This window comes from Moschus berezovskii, chromosome 1, assembly GCF_049115385.1.
Source record: "Moschus berezovskii isolate FMDL1 chromosome 1, NW_MosBer_1.0, whole genome shotgun sequence".
NCBI classification, from domain to species: domain Eukaryota; kingdom Metazoa; phylum Chordata; class Mammalia; order Artiodactyla; family Moschidae; genus Moschus; species Moschus berezovskii.
The window spans coordinates 118,985,877-118,997,370 of NC_142460.1; the positions used below are offsets into that span (position 1 = coordinate 118,985,877).

At 41.3% G+C, this 11,494-nt stretch overlaps 1 protein-coding gene across 9 annotated transcripts in view; it reads left to right on the plus strand.

Moving 5' to 3' along the window:
- TNIK (TRAF2 and NCK interacting kinase) overlaps positions 1-11,123 on the plus strand; it is a 410,743-nt gene extending 399,620 nt beyond the window's left edge. For all 9 annotated transcript variants that reach the window (XM_088839141.1, XM_055409944.2, XM_088839149.1 and 6 more), the window contains 5 exons: positions 1,466-1,566; positions 3,804-3,953; positions 5,747-5,906; positions 6,147-6,286; positions 8,457-11,123. In XM_088839141.1, the coding sequence (XP_088695267.1) occupies positions 1,466-1,566; positions 3,804-3,953; positions 5,747-5,906; positions 6,147-6,286; positions 8,457-8,540 (635 nt within the window). In that variant the 3' untranslated portion in view covers positions 8,541-11,123. The remainder of the gene's footprint in view (positions 1-1,465; positions 1,567-3,803; positions 3,954-5,746; positions 5,907-6,146; positions 6,287-8,456) is intronic.
- The last annotated feature ends 371 nt before the right edge of the window (positions 11,124-11,494 follow it).

Genomic DNA, 11,494 nt, shown 5'->3' on the forward strand with positions numbered 1-11,494 from the left:
GGTGGGTGGGAGAAGAAGAGGGTGACATGTATGAAGATAGTAACATGGAAACTTACATTACCATGTGTAAAATAGATAGATAGCCAATGCGAACTTGGTGCATGATTCGAGGAACTCAAACAAGGGCTCTGTATCCACCTAGAGGGGTGGGATGGGGAGGGAGGTTCAAGAGGGAGGGGACGTATATATACCTATGGCTGATTCATGTTGATATTTGCAGAAAACAGCAGAATTCTGTAAGCAATTATCCTTCAATTGAAAATAAATTTTTAAAAAAGAATCTGCCTTCCAGTGCAAGGGGCACAGGTCCCATCCCTGGTTGGGAAACTAAGATCCCACATACCATGCTGTGCAGCCCGTAAATAATTAAAACAACTCCATGTGTATTGTCTTAGTCTATTCAAGATGCTATAACAGAATATGACAGGCTGGGTGGTTTATGAACAACAGGAGTTTATTTCTGAAAGCTCTAGAGGCTGAAAAGCTCAAGATCAAAGTGCTGTCAGATTCGGTGTCTGGTGAGGGCCTGCTTTCTGGGTCATAGAAAGTTGTCTTTTTGTTACAACCTCACATAGTAGGAAGGGAGAGGTATCTCTCTGGGGTCTCTTGTTAAGGGCTCTAGTCCCTTTTAAATTTCCAATAACTGGAATCCAAGTTTGAATAATAAGCAAACAGCAGACATTCTATCTCTACCCATTTGTTGATTCTTCTGCCATCTTGCATTAGCAGCTCTCAGCTGCTTACATGTGAGTGAACATAAAAGCCAAGCAAGGAAACATGAAGGATTTTTATACAGATTCTTCTTACAATAAGGAGTTCACATCTAGACTTGGTGGTGAGAGACAGTCCTAACCAGTTACATCTTTAGATAGAGCTTTCAGCAGGAAGCAAAAGGCCCCAGGTATTCTGCAGACAAGTTCACTAAAGGAAGTTAAATCCATACCTGTAAGAATATCCCACACTGGAGAGCTGCAATGCAGGAGATCTGGGTTCAGTCCCTGGGTTGGGAAGATCCCCTGGAGAAGGGAAAGGCTACCCACTCCAGTATTCTGGCCTGGAGAATTCTGTGGACTGTATAGTCCATGGGGAAGCAAAGAGTCGGACACGACTGAGCGACTTTCACTTTCAAGAACATCCCACACCAGAGCACTACCCTCAATTAGGGTGATATATAGTGATGTGTGCGTGTGCATGGGTGTCTGCTCAGTGGTGTCCGATTCTTTGTGACCTCCATGGACTATAGCCCACCAGGCTTCTCTGTCCATGGGATTCTCCAGGCAAGAATACTGGAGTGGGTTGCCATTTCCTTCTTCAGCGGATCCTCCAGACCTAGGTATCAAATCTTCGTCTCTTGCATCTCCTGCATTGGCAGGCAGGTTCTTTACCACTGAGACACTGGGAACCATTCATCAACACACAAGCTGGAATAAATTAATAAACTTAACTCATAATGTTTCTATTACAGTTAAATATGAAAGGATCAAATTCTTGGTGATTGCCTTAAAGAATGCTGTGGAGATATATGCTTGGGCTCCTAAACCATATCATAAGTTCATGGCATTTAAGGTAAGTAGACATGTGATTACCTAACACGGGCTTGTTTCTTTAGGTTTCCACCAGGTAACAGTGCTCTATCTTACACAGAGAGTTGTACCAATTTTTCTATATAGAATAATTCTCGTTTAAAAGTGTCGGAACTCTTGTTTGTTATTCTAAAAGTAAAGACTGGTTATTATCAAATGCTGTTAAATTAATCAAATTAAAATTTGGATGCACCTACCTCCTCCATTTCAGGTCTATGCACCATCACCTCTAAGTGGCATTTAATCGGGAATGGTTACCGGGCAAAGCATTCATTGTAATATTAGACAATGAGATTCATTATGCACCCACCTAACTCTGATATTTCATCTGAAAAAGGCAGACCAACAGCAGCACTGTATCTCAAGTTTGAACTGAGTCTCCTAATCTTATGATCCTCTTAAGCCTTTTTGGTTTAAAGTCCCTAAAACTCACTTGATGGTCATATATCCCCATTGCTATTGGATGTCAATGAAGTGTATACTGAATAGAGTTACATGTGGAAATGGCCTAGATTCTCTGCATCCTTCAATTTTCATTGCTTTTTCATTTTTTATCTTGTCTAAGCCTGTACTCACCATGGCTGGCTTGATCACTCATGAGAATCAACAGAAGTAGTATGGGGTGATGCCGTTCCCATTGACTCCAGCTCATGAAAGCTGACCCCCAAATGCCAGAAGGACCAGGACTTACAGGCAGTCTGATGTTTTCAGAGATACACAGTCTACCCGTAGCCAGTGTTAATTTATCTTCTGTTCATTCTTTCTGCCTTCGTCTCTCTCTTTATATATCTTTGGCTCTCACTTTTCTCCCCACTTTTATAACTCTCATCTTTCTTTGCCTCTTTACGTATTATTTCTTGCCATCTAAGCCATGTGAGGGCAGAAGCTGCCCTGGGAACATTATGAGCCCCTCTTCAGGGCCGAACCACCCCAGTTCTGTCTTATTCTCTTAGCAGCACAAGGAATTCATTTGTGATGTGCTCAGGAAGGTAGGTTCATCGATAGAAATGGGCACCCCTCCATAACCCCATGTTTATGGAGAAGAATTTTGGGGCTGCGTTAGGTTGGTAATAACACTTGGGATGACTCCTGAAAGCTACAGTGGTGCTGCTGTTCTGCCAAAATCTGTCTTTACAAAAGCTTTTCAATCAAGACCTGTTCCAGTTCTGAAGTTACTGCCATCAGTGTACAAGCCAAAGTGCAGAACTGATGGCAGAATGCTTTGTTCAGCAAACCATGCCCAGCCTGGAAGGAGGGACGAGCAAAGGCAAGGACTTGAATAGGAAAAGTCTAGAGCTGGCAGGAGGTTGAGCCCTCCTATGGGACAAGGAGATTTGGCTCAAACATCCCATACATGAAAATGATGTTAGTGAAAAAGGAAGGAGGAGTCTGTTAAGTGGCCAAGGCACTTGTGGTTTCACAGATTCTCTCCCAGATTTCCAGGCCAGTACAGGTAGAGTGTGGTTGAAATAATGGCAGAGGAAAAGGAGGGGAGACTGAACAGTTACCTGGGGCTTAAACTCCAGAGTCTCACACCCAGAACTTTGATAGATGTAGCTGCAGCTCTTTGTTTTCTTTCTAGGTAAACCCAGCTAGCCAATGTAAGCCATCAGTCTTGAGATGTACCACCTCAACCTTCCCTCTCTGTTGGTGAAACCCAAGTCTCAGATCTCCGCATTAAGTTTAGAGAAGGTGCCGGTCTGATGGGCACTCACTCACCCAGGACAGTCAGAACCAGAGCAGGCATGATAACTCAGAACAGGCTTATTTAGCACAGAACTGGCCCCAGCTGCCACGCCTCCCCTCCCCAGGCTGTCCCTAAACAGGTAGTAGCCATGCATGGGCCTAGCTGTCACTCAGGGAGGAGAGGGCCCAGAGAGGTGACCGGACCTTCTTGGGGAAAAGGCCAGATATAAACAGGAAAGAACAGCAGTACCCAAGCACCATATGTTTAATATATGATAACACTATCAAAATTGACAACTGTAAAGCAACTTCTCTTCCCTGGAGGACAAGGAGTAGAGCAAAGGGCACGAATGGATGCTAGACTCTTCCTCCTAGAGCCAGAATATGACTAGCTCTAAAATTGAAAGGAAGATTTCCTAGTTTTTCGATTTAAGAAAAAGTCAGACGTGAACTTCCACAGGAAATAGCTAAAGGAAAACTCTATTAAGATAATGTCTTTGCATGATGTGGACTCTCACAGGGTGATTTTTAAAGTCTTTTGCAGATCTCCAGCACAAGCCACTGCTTGTTGATCTCACGGTAGAAGAAGGTCAAAGATTAAAGGTTATTTTTGGTTCACACACTGGTTTCCATGTAATTGATGTTGATTCAGGAAACTCTTATGATATCTACATACCATCTCATGTAAGTTCCCAAAAGCAGACTGTCAAGACTGTTCAACAATCTGCGTGTAGAGATTTGTTTTTGTGTATTTGTAGTGAAAGTCATGCTAACTTTCACTAATCAGTAAAGCAGATAGACTTTTAGCCTTCACCAAATAGATTATACTTTTCATACATAAAACATGTAAATTTAACTAATTTTTACAGCTGCTTGAAACTGAGTAACATGTAGTAGCAATTATTTGCCATTTACTGGACATGTTTCCTTGGATTTTATATTAAAATACATATGATGTTTTCATTCAAGGGCACAAATTCTTTTTTAAAAAAAGCAAGAGTATATATTAGATGAGCTTCTATTTTTACTTTGTGAAGGAGATTGGTTCATTTATGTGGAAGAAGGCCAATGGTCCTTTTTCTGCTCTTGTTCCTCTCTTCAAGTGGAAGGCAATGTCATGTGGTAAAATCAGACACCCCCAAGCACATGCTCTGGCTCTAGCATGTATTCACTTTGCAATAATGGACACATTGGGCAGCCTCTTTGGCCCTCAGCTTTCACATCTGTAAAATGGGCTAAGAGGACCTATCACATAGAGTTATCATCGGCATTAAATGAGGTGATTCATCTAAAGAACATGGCACGGGGTCCTGCAGTTTGCAGTATTAATATTACTATCCTGACACGTTGCCTAAAACATGACTTTCTAAGGGAAACGCTGCCTATGGTTTCACATAGTAGGAGAAGTGCAGTGTAAATTGTGTCTCCCATGTGTATATAGTCCCAAGGCTAACATACAGTAGAAACTAGTCATCAACAAAGTCTGAGATTCGGTCTGTTGCTGTTTGGTGTTTTAAAGAGTTTAAAGACTTTACTCCACAGAAGCACAACAATTGAAAAAAGTTATTTTAGTGCATGACACACGCACATCATTTGCTACCACATTGCAGCTTTTTCTCATGTGTGTATCCACGCACACGGGACTCGCAACCTGTGCTCTTTTGTGAGGGGACCAAGCCATCCCCATGATTGTCCTCCAGCCCCTCGGTCATGTCCACCCTGCACCTACTGGACGGCCATGACATTCTCCACCAGGGGGTCACAGCAATCCCACGTCTTTCTTCATACAAGTCCGTCTACGCTTATTTGAATAGTATGATTCTTTTTAATGAATGGTAATTTTTAATTTTTTTTCTCAACAAGCCATTAATTTGGATTATTCTTTTATTTAGTCACCCAGATAGACAATCTGTATGGAATTTTCATAGCCTATTTTGGTCCCAACTTTTGGCCCCATGTAGGTTGTTTCTAGCATATTCAACTGGTTTGCATTTTTCCTCATCTTTTTTTAAAAGTAGACAGAAAACACCAGATTTTTTCAGTGTTCGTGAGAATGTGCTCAAATCCCAGTTTTACCACCGCGTGCTAGTACAGCTTTGGTCAAGTTACATAACCCCTCTGAGACGCAGTCACTTCCCCTGTAGACAGAAACACCTACCGTGCGCAGCTGTTCGAAAGCCCAGAAGTTGCGTATGTAAAAGAGCCCGTGCTTGGCACAGGGCAGGTGCTCTGATGTTGTTGTTGTTGCTTTTAGGAACAGGTAAGTTGGATTCTTGACTTCATCCCTAAGTTTGTATTTACCAGGATATTTGGCAGGTCAGTGATTAAATTAGGCAAAGCAAACCCTCAGTCTCTGAAGTGCAAATGGAAAAAAGAAATGAAAGAACTTTTTTTTTTTTTCAATTCTTCGATGTTAATAGTTAAGAGACTATCTCATTTTGAAAAAGAATAACGCCTGGCCTTTCTTTGTCTTCTAGATTCAGGGCAATATCACTCCTCATGCCATTGTCATCTTGCCTAAGACAGATGGAATGGAAATGCTTGTTTGCTATGAGGATGAGGGGGTGTACGTGAACACCTACGGCCGGATAACTAAGGATGTGGTGCTCCAATGGGGAGAAATGCCCACGTCTGTGGGTAGGTTAACCATTCCTTATCTCCTTCAGCAGTTACACCCCCCAAATGAAACGAAAGTCAAGAAATGTGAAACAACCATTTGATTCCACAAAAAAAAAGTCTGTGAATAACACTTGTAAGACTTGCTTTGTCTGTTTATCTCAAGTCGTTTGTCATTTTTGTGGTTAAGATGTGAACAGATGCTGTGAGTTATTGCCCATCTAATGTTTTTAATGCAGTTTTGGAAATTCCTTTTGACAGCCTACATTCATTCCAATCAGATAATGGGCTGGGGCGAGAAAGCTATTGAGATCCGGTCAGTGGAAACAGGACATTTGGATGGAGTATTTATGCATAAGCGAGCTCAAAGGTTAAAGTTTCTATGTGAAAGAAATGATAAGGTAAATCCGTTTCAACATTTGCATTAGTGTTTGCATTTTAAGAGACCACCAGGTACCTGTGAAACCTTCATTTTCCTTTATACTGATTTGAATCACATCTGTGTTAAACAATCAATATTATCTTGAAATGGCATTATTTGGTTTGACTCATGTGAACCCTCAAAATATACTATTCACACATCAAAAAAAGACATGAAAACATCTAAAAATTTCTTGTAAACTCTTAGTAACTCGTGTGGCCTGCAGGCCTTAAGATGACTCAGCAAATACCCCAAATTCTCCTAAGCACTTAGAAGAGTTGGCCCAGCATTAATCATTTCACAGAGGGTCAACCTTATACTCCACTTTTAGACTTTTCACAGACTCACTATTGGGGCATAACCCATCACATTATATTCAACTTTAAGTGTGAAACATGTGACATGTAGAAGTATAAAGTTTTTGAGAAGTGTCACCCATTCCGTAAGGAATGCACCATCACAAACTCAACTTGTGCCATGTCCTGTGTCATTCCAGCCATGTTTCTTCTGAAGTGTCATAGGGGGACTGTTTTCCAGTGAAATTGGCGGTGTTCGTCTGGCATGAACAGTCGCCCAGAAGGGTATTCTTCCCCCTTGCCCCCGCTGTAGACTCACCCAAAGTTCTCAGTAGCTAAGCTATACTGTATTTGTGAATTCATCCTTTGTGACTATGGTCAGTTTAGAAATGCTGTCCCCCAAATCAGCCAACGTAAACATTTATAGAAAAGAATATGATGGGTTGAACAGACCTACATCTCTTGGCTCTCTCCCATTCCCTAGAAGCCAGGCTGGTCTTAGCATGACCCTGGAGCAGCCAATTAATCTGACGTGGTGTGGTCTGGGTGGACAACAGCTGGGGGTGGCAAGAATGGTTTCCAGGGCCTCATCAGAATATGCCAGAAAACAAACCTGACCCCAAGTAGAATTCCAGCCCCCACCTAGTCTCTGGGGATCATAAGGCCAGGACTGATCTAGGCACAGACTCCCAAACTCTAGTGCGTTGAGGACCCTTAGAAGCCTTATTGCAAGCCCTGTCCACACCCTCAGGAACAGGCTGAGACCACACCAGTGTCAGGGCCCTGAGGTTTGGAGCCAGGACACACAGAACCTGGAGAGCGGCAGTCTTTTCCTCCCCTTGTTGTGTTTCCACAGGTCCTCTGTGCGTCCCCATTGTGATCCATTGACCCCACAGTAGCTTTACTAACATATGTAGCATTAGCTAAATGACACACATTTCCACAGGGCTTCCTAAGAAATTGTTGGGAGAGACAGCAATGTTCTTCTAAAGAAGTTGTGGAAATGAAGTAGCAGAGACTTTATACTAGTGACAAAGTAAATGCCTTGGACCAAAGTGTGGTGTCGGCTGATTCTTAAAGGACTCGGCCAAAGCATGTAATATTATTTTCCTAGGCAGCGGTTCATGGATGTTCGGCTCAGGCAAGCAGTACCCCAAATCTTGCTCCCTTCTCTCAGTTGTTTGATAAAATGATTTAGCAGACCCAGACCTAATGGACTGTGGCTCTCCTTATGAATGCCATGATCCCCTTCAGCCTAGGATATGCCTTCATCATCACATCAGCAGAGAAGCCAAGTGTTAACTCTTGAAATGCCAAAGTGAATAGGCATTAAACAGCTTATCCTATCCAACTAGAGCCACTTGTTTGTTTGTTTTTTAATTGAAAAATGAAGCTGTATAGTAATCAGTAGGCCCCAAATTCTCTCTTGACTTTCATTCCCAAAGTTTGCCCTCTTGTCATTAGGAGAGAGGTGAGGGGGGAGCCCCTGTGACTTTCCAGAAATTAACAAAGGACCCGTTGTGTTCTTGACCAGAAATCCAGCATATTATCCTAGCACAAAACTCCCTTGTAAAAAGTGAGCACCCAAAGGATTGTTGCAAATCAAGATGTAGTCCCTTCTGGGTCCCTGAAGGCCAACACCATGATAAATAATATTAACCTTATAGGAATAAAGGCAGGAATGCCTACAGAGGATGCAGTGTATTAAAAGATGCTTTAAAAACACCAGCCATTGAGTTTTAAGAGCTGACACATGGCAGGGATAGGACATGTGAGAGAAAAATGGATGGACGGTTGAAGAAAAGAGGGAGAGAAACCATGCAGTTGAACTAACTTCTTTTTAATTTCAAACAGGTATTTTTTGCATCCGTGCGATCTGGAGGAAGTAGCCAAGTGTTTTTCATGACCCTCAACAGAAATTCCATGATGAACTGGTAACAGAAGAGCACTTGGCACTTATCTTCATGGCGTTATTTCTAATTTAAAAGAACATAACTCATGTGGACTTAATGCCAGTCTAGAGGCAGAATCAGAAGGCTTGGTTGAACATACTGCTTCCCCCTTTTCCTCTCCCTCCACCCGTCCCGATACAGTCCATCTTTCAATGTTGCAGCCTGGTTGAGAAGGAGAGAAAAAGGTGGCAGGAATTTCCAGGAGATCCCCAAGAATGCTGCGTTGTCTATGGACAGAGATGGACCATGTGCCCTTCGGAGTTAGGGATAGAAACAAATATTGTGTGCTCTTATGATTAAGCTGTGTTACGGTGGATTTTTGAGTTTTGTTTTGTTTTTTACCTTTTTTTTTCTTTACCCCCTTACTTTGTAAGAATGGGGAGAAAATGCATACTGAGAAAGTGTCTGTTTTTAATTCTGTCTGCCTGCTAGCTTTAAGTATATGATATGTTGTAAAGATATCCAACTTCAAATGGCGAGAGACAGCACAATAAATGTACCTTATCTCTTTACACTGAAGGCCATAACTTCACAGTGGGGTAATTTTAGAACTCTTTTGCCTTCACCAACCCAAGAGGTTGCTTTTTGATAGCAACTGCTAATGAATTTTTAAAAGAGAAGAAAAATACTAGTATTCCCCTCTTTTGGGAAATAGATTTTAAATGGCTAAACTACTAGCCTTAGACTAATAAAATCAACTACCATTTTTGTGAGTCTGGCAGGCCCTATTTTATAGGGCCCTGCACAGAACAGAGTGGGTCTCATGGGATAGTAGTGCCATTGAGTTAAGTTGGCTCTGGTGAATGAGGGACTCTATATACAACGTTGCCTCAATGATTACTGCAACAGATCAGGGCAAAAGGTGGGAAGACAGAGGGGGTCAGATGGAAAGAGCTTCTGGAAACAAGCTAAAAATGTATATATATATATACACACACACACACACACTTTTTTTTTTTAAATGCACAAAACTTCCCAGCTAGGAAGTCACTCTGTTTGTGCTTCGTTCGGAGTTAAGACCTTGTTCTTTCTGGGAGTTGGAGAATTGATGACATCCAGGCTCTAGTTACTTCCAGCTTCCTTCTGAGGGTGCCACTGTCTCAAGATGAAAACTGTGACTGAAAAAATAATAATAATAAATGTTTCTGAGCTGCCTGTGTTCTCTCTGGGTTGGTGAGAGAAGGGACTAGACTACTAAGCCTGCCTGGGACCCAGCAGGCATCATTGGTTCAGATTTTATAGAACTTGAAAGCAAGGCTTTGGCCGAAATTCTGAGACCCTAATCATTTTACCTTCCTCCAAATTACCCAACATCCGGTAAACAACGTTTGTGCAGAGATATGTATGTATTTCGTTCAGGTTGACTTGTGTCCTTATAAACTCTTCCGCGGATGATTTGAACTTTTGCGTGACTGTCTGGGATTTTTTTTTCCAAAGCTCCGAGCATGGCCGCCTGTGGTATCAAGGTGTTGCAAAACAGTATCTGTGTCGCGCTTCCTGTTTTAACCTACCTCGTTTCGTTTGTTTCGTTTCACTGTTCATCGCAGCAGTGTTATCTCCAGGAGACATATAGAGAGCTCAACTGGCAATCTCAGGTGTATTTCACATTTTTAAAACAAAACAGTAGTTGACCAAATTGTTCTTGAAAAATTGAAAAAAAAAAAATCCAACAGCAACAAAACTAATGTGGCTTGTTTCTGGAGAAAACAATTACTGTAAACAGATCCAAAACCAAAAAAATCTATGAGCCTACTGATTTTGCCTAAATACATGAGCAGCTGATGTACTATTAATGAGAACGAAATACACATTAGGAAAACAGCGCCATTTCAATCTGGTGGCTTGGGAAAGCGGGGGACATGGAAGGGGAACTACTCTAGTTTTTGAAATGGCTAATTCTGCCCCTCCTGTAAAGGTGGTTGTCATTTGCATTTATTTTAAGCAGGTAACACACAAATGGAATTGAGGATTATCTTCAGGCAATCACCAAGATGTCCTCATTGTGGTCCCTTTAGCACTCAAAAGCAATGAAATCCTCCCGTTCTCATTTTTACTGCTAAGGTTCTGCTGCTGAACAATACGATCTTCACAAATTCCATGCCACAAATTCAACTATAACGTTTGGGATTGAATAGCAACTACTGTAATTGGATGCTGACATGGACAAGACACACTGATTTGGGTCTCATCTCCGCATGTGATTGCCACCAGCTCTTTATATTGCTGCTGTGGTATTTTGAACCAGAAGCTTCTTTAAATTATGTTGCAAACTGATCTTTGTTTTATGTTTTGTTTCGTTTTGATTTCTAAGTGATAAGTTCGAAACACACAGCTTTAACTGATTTTTTTATTGTGGGATTTGGGGTACAGTAAAGAAATAAAAGGGAATCATTGTGTTTAAACATAAGGTAGTTTGTGAATGTATTTTTTAAAATATAGATTCACTGAAACAAAAAATCATAAGAAAACAATATTAATGCAGTCTTGTTTACAGTATGTACAGTGACATAACATAGAACATGAGCTTTTCTGGTGCCAAGAAAAATAAAACACAGACATTAACCATCAAGCCATGCTTTTTATATTTTGTACAAATATTTTACACAGAGTACAAGGCAAAACCAAATTTAAAACAGCCCCCCACAAATCTGTGCTCCTTAAAAGATTTCTAAAGAATTCCTTAAAGCTTTTATCTCCAAAAATACATTTTCCTCCATAAGGACAGGCCCTAGCCCTGAAATACTGGAGGCCTAGGTCATGCAGAATATTTCAGAATGACTGTTCTTGTGGCTCATAACAATTACCAACATTTCAGTTTACCTTAATTCTCTTTGTTTTTTTGGCAGAAGCAAGGGGGTGGTTGTGCTTTTCATCCCTCTTAATATCATCTTAAAAATAAAATGAGCCAGTTTTAGAGATAAAAATTACCTGTAAGAAAAA